Below are 21561 nucleotides of genomic sequence, written 5' to 3'. Positions count from 1 at the left end.
TTCCCCGCTTCCCCGCTTACCACGTACCAAATAAAGATTGATTGATTGATTGATTGATTGATCGATCGATCGATCGATCGATCGATTGATTGATTGATTGATTGATTGATTGATTGATTGATTGATTGATTGATTGATTGATTGATTGATTGATTGATTGATTGATTGATTGATTGATTGATTGGCTGGCTGGCTCTGCGCATGCAGGCCCAAACGCTGCCTCGAAGCGCGGTCCTTTACTTGTGTTTTTATTAATGCGAACGAAGCTCGGGGTGTGACACACCTCGCAGTCCCGTGTCAGCCATTTTCCGGCTTCCCACGACGACGCCAACGCCGGATTTTTCGTTCCATGGACCGTTTATTGATTTTGTGAATTAAAAACAACCGCTTGTACTAGAAACACCAAACAAGTGAAGTTGCTCTTCCAGTACACGGCGGGTTTCACAGGCCAGATTCCCGTGTAGAACGTCGCACTGCAGTAACTTCGGGACCTACAGATATGCGTAGTATACGTGCATACACGTAGAGTCAAAGAAGTACGCACCAAATTCTGTGGCAAAATCACGAGACGCATGAGGATCTGTAATACGAAAAGTACAACGTTCTCCTGCATTCGAGCAGCGGAAGAGTGAACTTGCCAGCTCGGACCAATGTGAGCAGCCTTGGCTCACTGAAAGGGCGAAGAGGGCAGGCCGCGCCAACGGAGTCACAGTCTGAGGACCCCGCACACTAACCAACTCGATCTCACTGTTAAGTAAAGCTTTCTCCTCCCCGGGATGTATCATAGAATGCGACTTAGGCATGCCTTTTGCAGAAGCTACTTTTTTGCGTGTAATCAACGGGATCACGAACTCCCAACTGTATCTGTTTGAAAATCGTGCGCACACAAGCACGCAGGCACGCACGCACACACATTGTCAAGTGATACTTCTTACAGACATTTCTGAACTTATGAACACTTCTGAACTTAATTGTTCTCCGATTTTAGAGTTTATCGTGATGAAAATTCGAAATACCGGGATTTCATATCATAGGTTGACGACCGTATCAAACCATTATTACCAAAACAATGACGTCGTCCATTGCAATATTATGAATTCTAAGTGAGGGAACGCTTTCGTACAGCTGCAGCGGCTTACGCTCACCTTGATGAGTGTGTGCACGTCGATGTCTCCCAGGTTGGCGCTCAGCGTATCAAAGTCGTCTACTTGTAACTGGGATTTAGGCACGTGCGTCAGTATTATCCGGGCTACTCCTTTCGTCGGCACTGATTTCTTCATTGACGCGCGTATGCAGTATCCCGTGGCTGCGGATAAAAACAATTGGCGCAAGTTGGTGCTGCAAAAGCGCTGACCCGAACGTGGCCATGAAGGAAAGTTCGGTTCATTCAAAAGACTCCTTTGTCCAAATAACAATTACGTCGATTTTAACGCAAATTACAAACAACTATACTGGATGTTAAGGCAAACAGACGAAGCAGTGACTTAACAACGTGAGGGTTCTAACTAGTTGGTACTCCATAGTGCAAATTTAAAGAGCAACAAATTTAGACAGAAGACGGTCCTTGTGTCGTTCGTCTTCTGTCTAAATTTGTTGCGCTTTAAATTTGCACTATGAAGCAGTGGCGGCTCCCCAGCCACAGATGTGGGAGGCTGCCATCTCTAGCCCAGCTCCCCTCGTGCAAGAAGCCCTCGCCCAGTTGGCTGAACACACCCAGCTCTCAAAACAGCGGAAGAACCGCTGTCTAGAGGGCTGAGTGAAGAACTCAGTGGTACACAATTACCACAATTTTTGGGAAAAGTAAAGTTCATGCTACTCCTACTACTGTCTTTCCTCACCATTACGACGTCACAGCGACTTCTTCATGCGACTGATGCCGTCTATCAATGCAACCGCCAAGACACTACTGCGCGGTGGCAAAAGTGTCTCTAATTATGTCTGATAGTAACAGTTGGCTGATAATGTGGAGTTAACACACTGATAACTGTTTTCGTGCCCCCCCCCCCCCCCCGCCCCCCTTACGTTCCTCTTGATGTGTAGCGCGAAACTTGGAACTCTCCTAACATATTTTATATTTTCTCTTTAAAAAAGTCTTTCGCGGCTGGAAAAGAGCAGAGTGAGTAGGCTAGTTGTAAAGACTCACTCACTCACTCACTCACTCACTCACTCACTCACTCACTCACTCACTCACTCACTCACTCACTCACTCACTCACTCACTCACTCACTCACACTAGCTCAGTCACACTCACTCGCTCACTCACCCACTCCCTCCCTCCCTCCCTCCCTCCCTCCCTCCCTCCCTCCCTCCCTCCCTCCCTCTCTACTGAGTCAGTAAGCCACGCCAGCTTGTACTTATCAATATAGACACTCTTTTCCAAGCAGAAGTTGGCCCATCCGTATACTCGCTCGCTCGTCCTTAAGTTCGCTCGTCCTTAAGTGTGAAACGACGTCATAATGTGCGGAGCGAAACGAGAAACGGAATCCTGCGGCGGCGGTGGTGGCGGTGGCGGCGGTGGATGGTTAGCGTAGACACCGCATTACTGTCCCTCGCGGCATCTCTCCCTAGTGGGGGGTCATCTATGCAGAGCGGAATCCCTCTCGTTATGGGTAGCGTGTCAATTGCTCCTCACGCGTTCGGTATTGAGAAGGGGCGTTTGTGTACGTTCATAGTGTACGAGCACACCCGTAACTGTATTAAGATTCGATGTTTTGTCAATTACTTGAGAACAGGGAGCTATTCCGAACTTTACTACTCTTCCTCTCTTTACCAGGTTTTCTTACAGAGTAGCTGTTGGGGGCTTACGCTTCTGTTTTTTGCACGCGTAGGCCAAGAAATGCAGCTCTCTTCCACCTCACTTCGGCACACCCTCTCCTTTTCGGTCCCCTGTTCACTTCCGGCATTCCATACTTTGAAATGAGATGGCGTATATTGCGCTAGAAAAATTGTTTCTCAGCGAAGCATTTGTGTTTAGTAGTGAAGCCGACTTTAACGAGATACATGTAAGTTTGCTCTTTATAAGCTATCTTTCCCACATCGTATGCTGCAGTGAAGGCTACTACCGAAGAAAAAAAAATCATGGGCAATCTCCACTAACGTGAAACCTTGGAGGATCGAAGCATGCAGTGCATAAGTGTATTCTTGGCAGCTCGGTTTTTTTACCAACGGAGATGAAGCCGTTGGGGGTAGAGGTATACAGCTTTGCTTAAAAGTCTCATATCTTTGAAGCGCGAAGCTCTCTAAGCGCGAGGCGTAAACGGTTGTCCCGGTGCTTTTTAGTACGCGTTATGATCCAGCGCGAGGCGTAAACGAGTTTCTTCGTGTTTTAGTACCGTGACTACATGAGACGACGATTACGACGACGACAGCCTTAGCCCCTAAGGGGCTTTGCCCCTAAGGTAGGCGGAAAAAGGCGCGAACGCGGCGGAATGAGACCACCGACGACGATCGGGGTGCGGACGCCAAGCGTAAGCGCGATGCCCGCCGGGACCTCGAACACTGCGAAGCGGAAGACGCAAGACGTCAGCGTGGCCACAGTCCCCGCTGAACGCTTTACCGGCGCGACGGCGTGGTTTGAGCGGAAGTTTGAGGCCAACCAAAAACCCGCAAATGGCTCCGCTGGTAATCCACTGTCAGACTGGAATGGCACTGGTTTTTTTGTGCATATGTGTGCGCCTCGGTGTGCACGTTACCGTAGTGTTGGCGCAGGAAGAGCGGCGAGCCGCAGCAGCGCAGCCTTCCGGCGGCCAGCACGGCGATGCGGTCGCCCAGGGTGTCGGCCTCCTCCATGCTGTGCGTGGTGAGCAGCATGGTCTTGTCCTCGTGGAAGCGCAGCACGCACTCCCACAGGGCGCCCTTGCACTCGGGGTCCGCGCCAGACGTCGGCTCGTCCAGAACCACGATCTGGGCAGAGCAATTGGTCGGGATTATTATTAGTAGGCCGCTGAGGGCTTGGCAGAAAAAAATACGCTGTAGTTGATCACAAATAACACAGCAGCCATCTTTTGGCTCTGTAAGATCTTATAAACAAGCAAGGTGCCCGCAGTAAAGCACAAAAAAGGTAGAGAGCGAATACAAAGCAGCAAGTGAAAACAGGCGAGCAGCCCCGTTCGCTGTGCACCTGCTGACTGGGAGACCGGGATTGAGGGCCACTCTTGAGGAAGAGAGGGAAATGGAACGGAGGCATGTATAAAGTCCTAATCTTTGAGTTACACAAACGTTCGAGACCTGAGTTTTGAGAAAATGAAGAAGAGCTCTGGCCACTTTCTGTTAAAGAGACGGTCGTGGGCAATGTTGCAAGACCCGGTAGGCGTGAACGTTCAATCGTCCAATCGTCCAGTCTGCTTGAATCGGCGGATTACACACGACAGAGTGCGCGGGCTCTATGTTTTACCATAGGTGTAGCTATAGATGCTGTTTCACATCCCATTGTAGAAGGAGTGTTTCTTTATGAGGGCTACTTTCAACAAGAATTGAACCAACCGCTGTCAACAAAGTAGGTCGAGAGAGGGCAAACTACAGAGGGCGCTGAAGTCGGCGATCCTGGACATAGAAAGCGGGACTCGGCAGTCCGTCCTCCGCCAGGCTTTAAAGACTACCCACCGAATATCTCACACACCGCTTCCGAGGTCTACCCGACACCATCACTTGCTCGTTCTGCAGAGGATACCTCCCAAAATTCACGACACTTTATGAGCTTGTGTTCGGCATGCAACATTCGCTCCAACTACTGAGAGTACGGTTGGAGGCGAGGCTGGTTGACGACCTGAACAATGTTCCTCGCGACAGCTTATGTTCAGATAACCTTGGAAACATCTCCCCAACAATCTGTTCTGGGCTACCGGTTCTTGGAAATTTGCCTTCATTACTTTAGTAACAACATAACCTGCTATTGTGTAGTCTTTAGCAAAGCAAATAGTTCCCTCTCTCAGCGCCCACTGCTGCGCAAACCAAGATACGTGCGCGAAGCCCTCGCTTGGAGGCTTTGAATTGCCAGGTTAGTCGGACATGTATTAGAGATCTCAATACAACTGTAAGGAAAGAAGACGAAGAAATGCATATTTCACAGCGGTAGTATTGCTCTGACCAACGTTCCTCCACCCCCGTGACCCAGAAATTTGAAGATGTGGGCACTGTGTGCGAGTTTCCCCTTGAAGAAAGACACATTTGCGCTCCATGAGACACTCCTGTCGACAAAGACTGCAAGGAATCAGTGACTCCTGGAGCAAAATATCGAAAAATATAGCTGAGTTTCAAAAGGGCAACGATCAACTGCAACGATATCTTAATCGGAAGTATTGTACCCATGTTTCTTGTTTGCTTGACTAAAATGCAATATCTATAACAATTCTAAGAAAATTACAGCATCTCAAAACTGAAGCCTGTTACATTAAACTTGCCATAAAGAGTTTTTTCATTGTGAGTCTATGAGAATGCGGGAGCGTTCTGTGAAGTGAAAAAAAATTGCTTGGGCCATGCCCTTTTCTTTTATACTTACGGGCTTTTTCAGGAAGTATGAAATTTTCAAGAGCCTATATACTCCCTGCGTACCTTTGGACTGCCGACGATGGCGATACCAAGCTGCAGTTTTCGTCTGGTGCCCCAAGACAGCGAGCTGGCAACAGTGTTTCGTTTTTCGGATAGATTGAAAGCCACCAAGATTTCCTCGATCGCCTCGTGCGCTGTCGCCCAACTGCCGGTGCGGATCTGCACAGCCAGAAGAACAACTGAGTGGACTTATGAGTCTACCCGATGGGCCGTAGAGGGGGTACCGAACGTGAGTAAGTAAATGATAGGTTGATTGATTTTGAGGTTTAACGCGCCGACGCTTCACAAGTGATGAGGCGCGCCGCAGTGGAGGGCTCCGGACTAATTTTGACTGCCTGGGGATCTTTAACGTGCGCCTAAATCTCGAACACACGGGTGTTTTCGCTTTTCTCTCCATCAGAAAAGCGGCCGCCGCGGCCGGGAATCGATCTAGCTAAGTTGGGCACAGCAGCACAGGGCCTTAACCACTGATCGGGGCCAGAGCGTTCTCGTATATGGCGACTCTACCCAGGCTGCATGACAGCTCCGGCGCGTTAACAGTGGGCATTGTGCGCAGTGGGTGGACATTACATTGGGCACTGCCGGAAACTGAAATCGTTCCCTATCAGCTGTTGTTCCTGCACCAAGCTGTTGTCCTTCAGTACTTTGTGTTTCTCTTATTTTCTCCAATTCTTTTGTTACCCTCCACCAGATCGCACCAACTATCTACCCTCTTCAATGTCAGCACTGGGACACCCCACTCACCACATTCCACCTCGTATACTCCTGTCCCCACCCTACTAACCCAATCCCCTCCCCCACCACTGAGTAGTGGGAGACTGAGCTGACGAGCTCGGACCCAGCCCGCCTGAGGTCCTTGGTTTCCCGGGTCATCTAGTTGGTCCGGTCAAGAGGCATTCTGGACTAGGGACGCTTCACCACCTCCCTGTCCCCTTTCCTTTCGCTCCATTAAATGTTTACTACTACTACTGCTTTTGTTACCTTTTTTATGTCTGTATGTTTTTAGATTTGCGTCATTCATTCTGTGCGCCCCCAAAGTTTAATTCTGCCGGACCTTTAGGCCGGAATAGGTAAAATGAAGGTTCCTAAAATAGAACTCTATTACGGGTGCGACTAAATTGGCCATCCTGCTTGAGATAAAAGCGATACTGCATCTGAAATCTCGATACTCGCCCCCCCCCCCCCCCTTCCCCCGCCCGCGTACATCTACGCGAGGGCACAGTGACTCACCCTTGCGAAGAACTGCAGGTGCTCGAGAACAGTGAGGCCGAGGAAGAGGATGTTCTCCTGCGGACAGAAGCCCATGGACTGGCGCGCCGCGTCCGTGTCGAGGGCGACGTTTCGGCCGGCAACGTACACGCTGCCCCTGGAGGCCTCCTCGAGGCCCGTAATGAGACGCAGAAGCGTCGTCTTTCCCGCCCCGTTTCGGCCCAACAGCACGGTCACGTCGCCGGGGAACGCTTTGAGGCTGACGTTCACGAGGGCCACAGTCTCGTTCGGGTAGACCTGCAATGTTAATACAGTTACACGAACACCTTTTTGGGTTAGTGAGAACCTGACTCGGGAAAGTGTCTGTCCAGAGGTATCAACGAAGAATACCGCCGCCCTCACACAGTTATTTCGGATCTCACGAGGTGCAATGTCTATTTGATGACATGGGGACTCAACAGCACCCACGAGTATTTAACCTTGAGACTGACGTTCAAGATGGCCACACTCTTGTTTGAGTGGGCCTGCAAGATAGAAGGTATACACTTACACAAAAACAATTTGGAGCTACCATAGAACTTGACTCGCGAACCATTGTCTAGAGAAGGGAACGGATAGTACCAACAACCACACAAAGGTGTTTCAGGACCCACGTGGTACAATGTCTATTTGGCTACAAGGGCCGGGGGCTCTACAATAGGCGCCAGTGTTCAACTGAAGTGTGCGAAAGAACGGTCGGGAACTCTTTATTACGTTGCAATTTGTGAATGCACCTTTTGGTCGCAACAATAACTTGTCAGCACACAAAGCGTGACCCTATAAGAAGTCCGTTCTAAATTTTTGTCCGTATTTTATGTTGTACAAACAGTTATATTTCCTTTCGCGGGGTGGGTATAGATAAACGCGCAAAGTAAATTGATGAATGCGGACTTGCTAATTTCTTGGATGCCTGCTCAGCAGACCCCCCGGAAAGGAGGTGATCCTCCGTGTGTTTTCACGTAAGAAATGGAAAGCTTCTGCTCACTCATGATTCGACAAAACAAGCGGACCAAACACCATAGAAAATATATGCGCGGAGTAGCAGCTGGTTGAAAGAGGAAGGGAGTTTCACACCGTAAGAACTTAACACACCACTGTGATTTCGCCTTGGCTTTTATTCTATTTCTTTCTTTATTCTGCCAAATTTCAGGCCGCAAAGAATGGGTTGAGGAATGGGTACAGGAATTCAACTATCATCATCATCAGCCTGTCTACGCCCACGGCAGGGCAAAGGCCTCTTCCGTAGATCTCCAATTATCCCGCTCCTGTGCTAACTGCGACCAATTTATCCGTGCAAACTTCTTGGTCTCATCTGCCCACCTGACTTTCAGCCGGTCCCTTCATGCCACGCTTGCCTTCTCTAGGGATTCAACCTGCTGCCCTTAGTGACCAACGGTTATCTTGCCTTCGCATTACATGTCCTGCCCACGTCCATTTCTTCTTCTTAATTTCTACTAATATGTCCTTAACACGCGTTTGTTCCCTGACCCACTCCGCTCTCTTCTTGTTGCTCAACGTTACATCTATCATATTTGAGATGATAGGCGATGCAGTGGAAGTGGTAAGCGAATATATTTACTTAGGCCAAGTAGTGACCCCGATACCAACCATGCGGCAGAGATAACTAGATGGATAAGGACAGGGTGAAGTTCATTCGGCAGCCATCTTCAGATAATGAATGGCAGCCTACCATTGTCCCTGAAGAGGAAAGTGTATAGCAGCTGCATCTTAACAGTACTCACCTACGGGGCAGAAACTTGGAGGCTCACTAACAGTGTTCAACTTAAACTCAGGACCACTTAGCGAGCAATGAAAAGGGAGAGGATAGGTGTAACGTTAAGGGACAAGAAGGGAGCGGAGTGGGTCAGGGAACAAACGCGTGTTAAAGACATATTAGTAGAAATAAAGGGACACTGAAGGCAAAACCGAAGTTGGTCTAAATTGATAGATGTGAGGTGAAGCGCTCAGTCGGCGGGGACGACGACGACGACGTCGCGGACACATGCCCGTGAAGGGATTGTCCTCGTTTCGGCACGGCCGAAAAAGAAGGAGTGGCAGGCCACACGAGCCGATGACGGTGAACGCGAGTGGCCTATGAGAGCCGGCCACAACGCAGCGGTGACGGGGCCAGACGGGAACGAGGAAGGACGGCGATTGCAGTGGAGGAGTTCCGAGAGCACGGTTCGAGGAGAGCGGCGTCCAGTCGCAGATCGAGAGCTCATCTGGTCTCGGGGACCCAAGCTCAGAGGGATCTACCTGACGCCAAGGCCTCCCCTGACCAGCATCCTATCCCCCAGTGTCCTGGCCCGTGGCAGGCACACGCGCTGCGGCGTGCCCCGGTCCTGAACGACCACGGCCTGGAGATCATCGTCTACCGGCGGCTACCGGGTGCCGACTGCCCTCGGCCTTCCGTGACGTGGCGCCTGGTGGTGACCAGGTTCCGGTCACTACCGTTCCTGCAAGTACCGTTCCTGGAAGAGCAGCGACGGAGCTGCATCGTCAACGGCCCAGCACGCAATACTTCCCGACGCAGCCCTCAGCGCAACGCAACGCGACACCCCGACGCCCCGAGTACTACGCCACGCCATGGTGAACTCTTTCTGAACTTTTCTGTGACATTTTTCTGGCGTTTAGGTCTATAGGCTTTTCTGTACATTAGTTGGAAGTTTTGGGTTTCTTGGTGTCACATTTGTAGGATAGTTATTCCTTTTGGGGTTTCGTTAGCTCTCTGGTAGTCTCTCGTCTAAGTATTATTGTCTGCGTTGTGCTTTGTTCTATAATACATGTTTTCTTTGTAACCCCTCAAAGCGCCCTCGTCTGATTAACTGGCGACTGTGGCTAGCCCCAGTCGCCACCGAACACACCCTACTCAAGAACCTGCAGAGGGGGTTTTCCTTCCCTCCTCACAATAGGTTGACATCCACAGAAAACGCATATACCAGTCTCTTGGTCAGTACCTTGAAAATATTCACGTCAATAATAAAAAAATTAGGCCATCATCCACCCAGGAGGCGCAGTCGGTTCCCGGTCAACACGGTAAGCACTGAGCAGCCGGAGCATACGGAGTGCTAAAACGCTCTAGAATATGAGGCTGTCCGTTTCACGGCGGCTTTGTGAAGTTGCTGGAATGGATCAGGAACGGCGGCTTTGTGTCATTCGTACTACTACTACGACTGAAAGTTATTCTTGACATTTGCTAAGATGAAAATTATCATGGTTCTGTAGTCGTCCGGGCAGTCCAGCGCAATAAAGATTGGGTTTGGATAGTTTCGATAAAATGCCAGGTACAGCCAGTTACAACCCTGGTACAACCCTGGTACAGCCAGGTACAACCCTTCCCCACCAGCCTACATATTGACAGAAGATGGTTATTCAGAATTGTTTACAACTGCACAATGAAGTAATTATTCTAAACAAATTAAACTCGTCGTAATAATATAGTCGTCTCCGCGGCTGACTGCGGAATGATTTTTCTCCATTCGATGAAGAGCTGCAGCGCATTCGCGAAAATTTTGGCTTTGCGATTTCAGCGCATTCGCAATGCGCAATGCCGAGGAGTGAGCCAAATACAGCAGCGGTGTAAAAGAACGACCAAAACTTCAAGGTCACGTATTCCCTTTTCTCTAACCTTTGTGACATTGTCAATTACTATGCCAGCAGTGACGCCTTCTCGGACACCTTCGATTGGAATGGTCTCTTCACCGGCATTCTGGACTTTTTCTTCCAAGTTCTTGGCTGCCTTGGGATTCCAGTAGCTTCTCTGCATCACAAAAGCAAGAAAATGGTGTGGGTGAATTTAGCACAACGTGGGCAGCTGTTGACGCCGGTGTAAAAGGCGCACGGTGAAAAAAAAAATTGAGATTTTGATGTGGGCACTAAAGCAAAAGCGGGAGTTTTACGTGATACTACACGTTAATTATCCGCTCTTTAGTGTGCATACAAGTGTACAAAAAATGCAATCTTAATTGAGAAAGCTGACCGACCCCTTATGACATCTCATTAACGTAATGAAAACTCTACGGTGTGGTGTTTCAGTTTCGTGGGCAAAAGCGACGCTAAAGAACCTAAATTAGCATCAATGAAAGCGGATGTTTCTGAGCAAGCGTGATATTAGTGTTCACTTAGAACTTGTAGCTGGCTGGGCTGTCGAGCACAACTACATTTAGTTTTCGAAGTTTCCACTTTTCGCCAGTCTCAGCAACTTTGAGATTGTCAAGAGGCCAGTGCGCTCGCGACACTGCAATAAGCCGCTGACAAGGTTGCATTCAAAAATTTATACTAGGGCGGTTAACTGCGGAGCTTTGAGCGAATTCCTGATGCAGGTTTAGCTGAACCTGGCCGTTTTAAATTGCAAGTCCATCGGATGTGGTGACGTTATTTTATTACATAATGCGATTCCGCCTGCAATTTTCTCCCCCCCCCCCGCCAGGCATCATCACATTCTTGTCGTGAGAGAAATTAATCCCGTACTTTTGTTTTCTACCCTTCTTGCTCAGGTGGCTCCTACCGAGAAGCCCAATGAGCAAAAAACCAGGTTCACCCCTTTACTTCATCGATGTCGCCTACCCAGCATGCTTATGATTCGAAACCAAACCGGGCGGGATTTTAAATATTGAGTCAAATCTCGTTACTGATTCAAAGCTCGGGTTACTATGATCATTCGAACGGTCCTAGCCGCTCTCTTTGGGAATTCGTCAGCAATATGGCCGATACACCCGGCTCACCGCTCAGTGCGCTCCCCACCTTGGTGAAAAACAGGGGCTCCTTGGGGATGCCGTACTGCCAGGGCCACACGTTGTCCAGGTACCAGACGAGCAGCGCGTAAAGCAGGCAGTAGCACAGCACCACGCTCATCAGTCCCACCAGGGTGACGTTGTCGTACGGCGTCCCCGTAAGATGCAGATTGCTCCAGTGAGCCCCTTGGTCTGGGGGAAGATAAAAACTCGCTGGACACGCCCGTTGACGCTCAGAACTTTTGTGAGCGATCACGCTTGAAAAACGCTTTCCGCGGAATCACGCACTGAAGCTCACGCGCATGCACAGCCCTAGTTTCAATGTGTATCAAATTAATAAATATACTGGTAAAATCGGAGGAGAGCCCGGGCACATTTTTTCCCCTCATTTTACTGGGGTATTAAGGCAGAGCTGTAGGAAACTCCCGATCAGGCCATAATGTTTCCCGCTCAAATGTGAGGCGCCTGGGCGTCCTCACATTTGGCTCTGCTACAACGGCAAGCCAGCTCATGGTCATACCGCTCATCAACGTGTAAATGATTGGAAAGGCCCTTTTCAAAGCATGTTGTCCCTTTAGGGCGAAGTCAGCTTGTGGAAACATAAAATGGCATTCGTTGCTGGCAATGGTTTTAGAGTTTCATTGATATGCTGTGTTCGCAGTCACTGCGATCAACGTAACATATTATCTCACTGATATATAAGATAAGAGCCTGCTTTAGAGGTTCGAGGGAAGCGGGAGAAAGCCGTGCAACCTCGTATACGATCTCCAGAGGCGGGCACACACTCAACTGTTTTCCTCGTGCAAGTTGATGATGCGGAACATCCAGTGTAGAGCCATGTTGGGAAAGATGGACGTCAGTATCTTCTGGCCGAGAGAGAGATTTTCGTACGGGAGGTAGCCTGGCACGTCCATGAAGAAGATGGGCACCTCGTACGTCAGCATCCATACGCTCACAGTCGCAAACACCGCGTACACCGCTGCGCCGGAACAGGGGTAGAATCACTGTTACGACACCTGGCCAGACTTCGCGACCAGTGCACCCATTCTGTACGATTGGTGCATGTTATTAATTACGCTTGGAATAAGGCACGCGTAAAGCAGGGAAGAGAAAAGTCGGTTCAGTATTTCAATATTTACGTCAGCACCTATGTCTAACAAGGTGCACATTCAGCTCTCCCTATGCACAGGCTTTGCATTTTGGAGTTATGGTGAAGGCTGACACCCACCCTCAACCTATGCGAGCAAAGTGTTAATGACGCAGTATCTACACCTGTCTTCAGTGTTAGAGGTCACATAATTAAGATTATAGTGACGAATGCGAGAGCGCATGCGTTTAAACTTGTAGCTATTCTATGCCAATGTGTAGAGCATGAGCTTTCCAGGCTCTGGGTTCCTTGGATTTACAAGTTTCGCGCTGTTCGTGGGCAGCCCGACGTCTGTCATGAGAAAATGATTCCAGTTACTGTCTGTGACACAACTTCTCATCCGCAGTAGCACCGCTCCGGTGCCTGTTATGAGGGCGGAGCAGCGGTAGGTGGATTTCGTGTGTAGTACGGCTTGAGAGAGAGAGAGAGAAAGGACTTTATTGAGATTCCTGCAGTCGGGGACGGATCAGGCCGCGCAGGGCTTCACCGTCCCGTAGTCTTCTCCGCTCACCGCGGCGTCGGGCCGACCCCGAGGACTGCGTCCGGTCGGCGCGGGCTACTCGGAGTGCCACCGCGATCGCCCCTAGCCCTCGCTCCCGCGGGAGGAGGCCGAGAGGAGTGCGGGTTCCCCTTTCGCCGTTGCTTGCCCAGGGCAGCCTCGAGCCGCTGGATGGCCCTCAGCTGGCTTTCGCGCTCCGAGGAGCGGATCGAGTTCGTAACGTCCGGAGGGAGGATCGGCCTCCCGTCACTCGGGTCGTGCTCGTCGCATCCCCACATCAAGTGGGCCAAGTCCGCATTCACACGCGCACAAACACTGCACACCGCGTCTTCGTACATGTCCGGGTACACGTGGCGCGCGAGCGCCGGCGTTAGCACCGTCCCGGTTTGCAACTGTCGTAGAAGCACTGCCTCCCTCCTCACGAGCCCCGGGTGGGGCGGAGGGTAGGCCTGCCTCTCTGTCCTGTACCAGCACAGCGTCGCACCGTACGTAGTCAGGGGTTCTGCGTCGTTGTCCTCTTCGTCGTTGCTCGAGTCTTCGTCGTCGTCGGCGTCCGTCGCTGGCGCGGCCCGGCACGCGGCGAGATCACGGGCCGCAGCGTCGGCTGCCTCGTTGACGTTTCGGTGGCCGTTGCGGAGCTCCCGTCCCATGTGGGCCGGGAACCACCGTACGGTCGTTGCGATGTTCGTGCGAGCTCCCTCCCCGATGCCGGAAAGGATGCGCATCGTCGTCCTGCAGACCGTGCCCCTGGCGAAGTTGGCGATGGCTGACTTGGAGTCGCTGAACACCGTCCTCGTCCCGGGGTGGAGCAGGGCCAGCGCGATCGCCGCCTCCTCCGCCTGTCTGGCGGACTTGGCGCGCACGCTGCCCGAGCTCAGCAGTTCTCCCGTGGCGGCACGCACCGCCACCACCGCGTAGGTGTCTTCCTTGTCGCGACGTTTGGAAGCGTCCACGTACACGGCGTCGCTCCTCTCGTTGTACTCTTTGGCGAGCGCGCACGCCCGCGCCATTCTCCGTTCCGGGTTCCGTCCCGGCGCGACGTTCTTCGGGAGCGGCGGCACCACCAAGCTGTTGGCGATATCGTCGCGCAGCGGGACCAGCTCGTCCTCCTCGTCGAAGGGGCAGCTCAGTCCCACGCGCTGCAGCAGCCTTCTGCCCGTCCGGGTCGACCCCAGGCGTTCCAGTTGCGACGTTCTCTGCGCCTCGCTGATCTCCGAGAGCGTGTTGTGCACTCCCAGAGACGCGAGGGCCGCGTTGCTCGTGCTGTTGAGTAGGCCCAGGGCCGCCCGGTACGACTTGCGGATCGCCGCGTCGATCTTGGCTCGCTCCGGGGTCCGCCAGTCGTGGAATGCTCCCACGTAGGCCACCTGGCTTACCACGAACGCCTGCAGCAGGCGCAGCAGGCTCGCCTCTCTCATGCCGCGCGCGCGCGTTGCGAGTCGCTTGACGAGGCGCGTGGCGATGCCCATCTTCGTTACCAGTCGTTCTACCGTGGTGTTGTTGAAGCGGCGGCTCGCGTCGACGTGCATGCCGAGGACGCGGATGCTCGTCGCTTCGGGAATCGCCAAGCCGTCGCTCCCGCGCACCACGATGCTGCGCTCCGCTTCGGCCGACGTCTTCTTGCGGTAACGTCCCGTTGGGGGCAGGATCAGGAGCTGCGACTTTTGTGGGGCGCACCGCAGACCCGTGCCGCGCAGGCTCTCCTCAATGCCGTCCACCGCCTCCTGCAGCACCGACTCGATGTGGCCGTCGCTGCCGCCCGGCACCCACAGCGTGATGTCGTCGGCGTAGACGGTGTAGCGCACATCGGGCAGCTCGTCCAGGCGACGGGCCACGCCGATCATTACCAAGTTGAATAGCAGCGGCGAGATCACCGAGCCCTGCGGCGTGCCGACGCTGCCCAGCTCTCGCTCCTCGAGTTGAGTTTGGCCCACCTCCAGCCGGGCCGTGCGACCGGTCAGGAAGGTCCGGATGTAATTGTAGGAACGCTGTCCCAGGCCGAGCCGGGACACTTGGGCCAGGATCGCCGAGTGCTTCACCTTGTCGAAGGCGCTCTGCAGGTCCAGGCCCAGGATGGCGCGGTTGTCCGAGGTCGGTCTCGTCGGCGGAGCCAGCACCTCGCGCTGCAGCAGCAACATCGCGTCCTGCGTTCCCAGCCGCGAGCGGAAGCCCAGCATCGGGTGAGGCCGCTCACGTGGGCGAGCTGAGGTGCTGAGTGCAGGGGCGATGTTGAAGGCGCCATAGGCCCGATTTCGTAGGTAACGGGGGTGACGGCACACTCGGTGCGGTAAGGGCCAGTGAATGAGGACATGAGCTTCTCAGAGAGTTCAATGCGGCGAGAAGCGGTCCACAAGAGAATCGAGGAGCCCGGAGCAACGTCTGCAGGGCGGTGGCGCTCATCGTATCAAGACTTCTGGGATGCTTGTCATGCCAAGAGCCGGGCGCGGGCGATGGCGTCACGAGCATGCGCAGTGTCGGCTGAGTCGAAGCAGGCAGCGTGGTGTCGAACGGTAAGATAGGCTCACGGCCAAAGAGAAGGAAGAACGGAGAATATCCAGCAGTGTTATGCCGAGAGTAATTACTATATGCACATGTGACATGAGTTAGTGTAACACCCAATCCCTGTGGTCGTTGGAGACGTACATTGCAGGCATGTCAGTGAGCGTTTTGTTGAGCTCCCCAGTAAGGTCATTTGTTTGAGGGTGGTATGCGGTTGTCAGTTTGTGCTTTGTTTCATAAGAGCGCAAAAGGCCGTCGACAACCTGTGACAAAAAGTACCAACCATGGTTAGTGAGCAATTGACGGAACTGCGAACAACTGACGCAACTGTGAGCAACTAACCTGCCACGGTCAGGGAACAGTGAAGCAAAAATCGGCGACATCGGTAGCGCAGCTCGTACGGAGTGCACGTGTGATGGCGTAGCGGGTAGCAATATTTTGATACGCCTTATATTGCACCTAAAAATTGTCTTAACAGCAATGCATTCGCGCTTCGAGGTGAAGCCGACTTTAAATCAATTGGTAAGCCCGGTTTTCGTAAGCTGGTTGTCCCACAATGTGAGCCTCGCAGTGAAGCATGGCCTTCTACGGAGGGAGTGTGGTTACAGCTTCTCTTTGTACTCCTCTCCACCGCCACCGCCTTTTTTCCGAGTCGTGTATACTGCAAATGGCATCGCCCCACCGGCGATCCTCCGCCCTACTGCCCATATTGCAACACAGCTACAATAGCAAACCTGACCCACCTTATTTGGCACTGCTCTGCGTACCAATAATGCCCTACCCAATCCAAGGGAGATACCCCCCACGACACTCAGTGACCCCGATTTCCTGCTGCCCTTGGGCGCTTCGCTCTCGAGAGTGGCCTCGCAAAAGTAGTTTAGCCGGGGTCTACCACCCCTATCTGTGCATTCAGGAACTGACTATTCCTCTCCAGGATCTTCAAATGAACATCACCTCGTGACCACCTCTCCCCTCCCCTTTCCCCCCTCCTCCCTCTTCTGGCCCCTGGGCCCTCCTTGTGTTAATAAAAGACTAACTCACTCCAAGCTGCCATTTTAGGCGTGTTTAGGGAGAGGTGCACGCGCACGGGCAGGTGCACGCGCAGGCAGGGAGATTTAAACGTGGACGTGTCGCGGTTCGATGCAACCTGACAGCTCTCCTCCGTGGTCGAGCGATATCGGTTGGTGGGTTACACAGACAGTAAGACTACTACGGCGCAGGAGGGAAACGGACAGCCCCATGTTTGGTACCTTAGAGAAACTGCAGCCGTTCCAAGTTTCATTCCGCTTTGGGGCAGCGGTTGCGGCGGAAAGCTCGACCACTAAAGACTGTACCAATTCACGCTGGTTGGTTTGGCAGCTGTACGACCAGCGCAGTTTCCAGGTAGATCAGTGATCCCGGAACAGACGGCACGTGTGGGTGAGGGGGGGTCGGTGGTTTATTTAGGAAGGGAAGAGAAAAGAAATGGGGATATTTTTGAACTCAATGGGGAGTTCAGGAAGAGAAAAGAACTGGGGATATTATTTTAGAACTCAATGGGGAGTTCACCCTCATACAACCCAGTCCAGGAAAGGGGAGGTGGGGGGGGGAAGAAAGAGGAGAGAGGGAGGAGAGTGACATTTCCTTGCAGGATGAGCCCGCTCAATTGTGCAATATAAGGTCGCCTGGTAACACGAAAAGGTTTCCTAACCGATTTGTCGAATGAGAAGGCACGAGGCCCCGACGAAGCTATAGTAAATGCGACGACAGGGTAGAAGTGATGCCGAGAGCGAGTGAGCAGCGCGGGCGAACTCACGTGTCTTGACGACGCAGCTGATGAGCAGGCAGAAAAGGTCGCAGTGCGCTGCGTACACCATGACCGTAGCGAAGACGAGGGTGAAGTCGCTTTCGGACATGATGGCCGGGCTGCAGAACACCGGCAGCATGAGGAGGGAGGTTATGATCAGCGCGACCGCCGCCATCACCACCAGGCCGCCCAAGAACGCCGACAGCCAGTAAACGGAGTCGGGAACGCCCGCGATGCGCAGAAGTTCCTGACGGGGGACGCGCATCGTTCCAAGTGGTGTCGGCCTTCGGTGGCGGCCATGCAGGACGCTTCTGTTAACGCTGCCGCAAACCCTGAAGGCCCTTAGAAGATACTTGCTGGTTTTAGAGCTAAAGCTCTACTGCAACATGTCTCACAAGGTCATTCATCTCGTACCAATGACCTTGAGTTGCCGGAAAGCAAGTGTGTCAGGTGTGACATCCCGCCACGTAATGAGCTGCTGAGGAGCGGCGCAGCGGGGCTCTTTCGGAGCCTCGCCGCTGCGGTACCACGTTATGTGGGCGAGGGTTTAACGGCTGCTTCGGCAATGCTTGGTCGCTCAGTCTCGCCATGGATGGCGCGCAGACTTGGCCGTCTGTGCATGCGCTTAAGCGCGAACGACAGGTTGAACTCAATCATCCAGTAGCTTAACTTTTATAAAACGCTGTGTACATGTGTAGTCGTTGCAAAACTAAGCCAAACAAACATTTTGCTCGTCATAACTATGGTTACAAATGCTAAACCTGACTTTTTTTTTTTTCTGCCGCGAAATATTACAATTTTCAAGCTCCAAGTCGATTCGTACACAAATCGCGTGAGGGATGTGGCTTTGCTTTACCCGACGCCTTGGCTAAGTGGTTAAGACATTGCGCTACCGAGGATGAAGGCACACGTACGTGGGTTTGTTTCTTTTTTTTTCTAATTTGGGACGAACAACGAAAAACCCCATGTCTGCGAGATTTCAGGCTCACGTTAAAGACGTCGTAAACTCACTCTTTGCTATCTCGGTGTATGCTGGGGTATGAAGCCCATCGTATACGATGGCCTTCCTACTTTAGCACAGAAACCACAATTGCATTTTATGTTTGTCCCCGTATGAGAAGGCAGGGATGAAAAATTACTGCGCTCGGTCAAAGGCAGGATAGAAAATAGTCGATGTGTCGTAGGTTCTGAAGAATATATAAGCGCGGAAAGAGGGAGACTAAAATCATTGAAATACTTATTGACGGGCTGACTTTAGTATCGTTGTAAGCCGTACGCGAAACGCTTCGGCAAATATTCTCTCTCTCTCTCTCTCTCTCTCTCTCTCTCTCTCTCTCTCTCTCTCTCTCTCTCTCTCTCTCTCTCTCTCTCTCTCTCTCTCTCTCTCTCTCTCTCTCTCTCTCTATCTCTCTCTCTCTCTCAGCTATCCGGAAATTCTACAAACTGTTTGGTTTGTTTGGCGTTCTGCACACGGCAGCGAGTGCGTGCAAGGCGCGTAGTACCTTCATCCCGACCGATTTCTCCTCTGCGATACGTTTCACGAGGACGGGGGCGAGCACAATGAACCCGTAGATGACGCAGACGTCCGTAATCTTGCCGATGCGCCTAGAAGTGTCGTAGGACTTGGGTGCCGGAAATCTGCGAGTGCGGAAGTACACGGGCGGCAGGCGCGCCGCGCCGCCGGATGCGCCTTCGACTTCCCCAACCTGAGCCGCGGCTAAGTTCAGCCTGGTGATCATCGGCAGCAGGATGCCTGAAAAGGAAAGTAGAGTAATAGCAGAAGTGAGCCACCAATGCACACGTACGCAGTCTTCGAGGAAACGAAATGCGGACAGTGGCGAATTGCTGAGCGCGAGCACATTCCCGAATTCCTTCGGGATTTGCCCAACTTGAGAGCAAGCGACCCGAGCAAGTATTCTCCAGTTAACAGGAGTCACAAAAAACTTTGAATAATAAAACCAATGTTTTCGTTCTGTCAAAGGAAAGAACAAATCACTCAGGGAACCTGAATCTGCCTGCGTGAATTGAAGGTGAAAGCCTGGGGATACTTTTTAACGAGCTCTTTAATTTCGTTCCTTTGTCTTTTGGCGCGAAATACTTCAACAAGTGGACTGGTACGTGACACAACCCACAGCTTCCGCAGAATAATAGTTCTGTGCTGCAGGTGTACGCCTGTTCTGCTTACGTGCTGTCACGGGCACTTGTCACGCGGTTCGTAGTGGTTCATGTTCTTTTACCACCGGCAACATGGGGAGATAGCGAAATGGCAACGCACTGCGCTCCGACGTGTTTAAATCCCAGTCGAACTCAAACGTGTTTTTTTTTTTTCACTCTTCACAGCGGCGGCCATTTTCTGTAAAGGTTGTTTTTTTTAAAACGCAGGTATAAACGCTGGTTTTTCGCACAGTCGGGAACTTTAGGCCTTCGCGTTAAAAATGCACGTTCCGTGTTTTGCTTTCGATCCAAAATGGAGAACCAATTCGACTATTAAGCCACGGCATCAAATTATGAGCTAAGCTCCACAAGCCAACCGCCGCCCTTTTAGTTAAAAAAGAAATAAAATGCAGGAAAAAAATACCATGACCTAGCTTGAACATCGAATAATTTTGACCGTGCACGTGTAAGGCATTTAAGGCAGACCGAGACATTTGTTATTTTCACGGCTTGGCTGCAAGTGGGCGAGGTTACGGTTATAAGGGGGGTGGGGGTGCTGGGAGATGAGGCTCGGATTTATACCAGGCCTTAGACTTGGCTAAATTGCTTCAAATATATTCGTAGACATGGTGGCTGCCTGGACGAGCCGTTTAGACTTCGTCTTACTGCTTGTCTATTTTCTCCTGAGAAATTTTGGGTGCTAAATTGTGAACTTGGACGCATGAATTTCGTAATTTTGTTCCGCACACGTATAAATAAGGGTGTGGATTGGCCACATAAATTAAGCGCAGACACTGGGGTCCTGCAATAACACGATAAAGATGCCCTGTTTTATCACACCTACACGAAAATAGTTCCTGTTCATGCTTTTGTCTTTGGGCTATATTCCGCCGAGTGTATACATCAGACATAGTCAGTGTAAAGCGCCACCTCGAATCCACAGATTAATCTCACCATCATCAGTTACAATAGTTAAGTTATGGGCCTAGAACTTCTTAACGGGTAGTATCAGTTGCTGGATATTGTCTAAGCTGGGAGGATTTAAGCTGCCATGATTAAACTAACTATAGGTTGTATTCACTGGCGAGGCACGCATGTAGGCAACCATGTGAGTGCGTCGTCTTTGGTTGCGTCAGGCTCCGCGGGATGGCGGTACCTGACCGCGCTAAGCACAGGATGCGTGTTGGACGTTCCAAACTCTACCCCACCGATCGCAAAGTAATGCCTCGACTCCAATGTGAGTACGAGTAATAACATCTCTGTTGACGCCACCGTTGACAAGCTTGTTTAAATGGAGCAGACGACGCATGCCGGTGTTTTTTTTTTTTTCTGCGGCGTGCGGGCAAAGTGGCGCTTCGGCCATGTCCATGGCGCTTCGGCCATGCCCGTGGCCGTTTACAGTGTTGCCAAGCGAAAAAAAATTGACAGCTAAATTTTCAGTGAATACCAATGTCAGGACAGATTTTCCCAAGCCTACCGGTTAGCCACGGCGGTCGCTGCAGGCTGTTATCCGAGGGCACCGTGGTGTGCCTGGTGTAGAACTCCTGCCACGACGGGAAGCGCAGCTTGTAACTGAGCCGGCCCCGCTCGACCTGCCCGAAAACCACGCCGTAGTTGTTCGCGAGGCCCATGAGGTCGGTGCGCGTGGTCATTTCGGCCACCATCTTGTCTTCGTCTTCGAACTCCTGAAACGTTGCTTCGGGAAAAGCGCGCCTCAGCAGTTGCTCGCTGGTGACGTTTCCTGCAGCGGCACAGATTAGAATCACAGGCACTCAACACTTCTTCTGTACTTAGTTCATACAGAGGACTTTTGTTCTCTTAGGCTATGAAATTTATTTCGACGGGCACCCGAGGCCGAATCCGTGGATTGCGTCGTCCCTGTTTCCATTTTTTCGGCTTCCCGGCCATAGGTCCTACCTCCGTACGCGTCTTGACCATAACTGCGCAA

At 51.8% G+C, this 21561-nt stretch overlaps 1 protein-coding gene across 1 annotated transcript in view; it reads right to left on the bottom strand.

The window, feature by feature from the left end:
- The window catches only part of LOC144173979 (phospholipid-transporting ATPase ABCA3-like), a 43285-nt gene extending 21932 nt beyond the window's left edge, over positions 1-21353 (bottom strand). Inside the window, exons 1-10 of the mRNA XM_077702371.1 lie at positions 21091-21353; positions 18962-19212; positions 17469-17706; positions 12319-12507; positions 11539-11720; positions 10424-10555; positions 6778-7053; positions 5551-5706; positions 3693-3903; positions 1146-1306 (exon numbers count right to left, since the gene is read on the bottom strand). Coding sequence (XP_077558497.1) covers positions 1146-1306; positions 3693-3903; positions 5551-5706; positions 6778-7053; positions 10424-10555; positions 11539-11720; positions 12319-12507; positions 17469-17706; positions 18962-19212; positions 21091-21277 — 1983 coding nt within the window. The 5' untranslated portion in view covers positions 21278-21353. The remainder of the gene's footprint in view (positions 1-1145; positions 1307-3692; positions 3904-5550; positions 5707-6777; positions 7054-10423; positions 10556-11538; positions 11721-12318; positions 12508-17468; positions 17707-18961; positions 19213-21090) is intronic.
- Positions 21354-21561: the final 208 nt, after the last annotated feature.

The sequence above is a fragment of the Haemaphysalis longicornis genome, unplaced genomic scaffold (genome assembly GCF_048455015.1).
Source record: "Haemaphysalis longicornis isolate Haplotype H1 unplaced genomic scaffold, Haemaphysalis longicornis Haplotype H1 scaffold_3, whole genome shotgun sequence".
Taxonomy (NCBI): domain Eukaryota; kingdom Metazoa; phylum Arthropoda; class Arachnida; order Ixodida; family Ixodidae; genus Haemaphysalis; species Haemaphysalis longicornis.
This window is presented reverse-complemented; position numbering and strand designations above follow the sequence as displayed.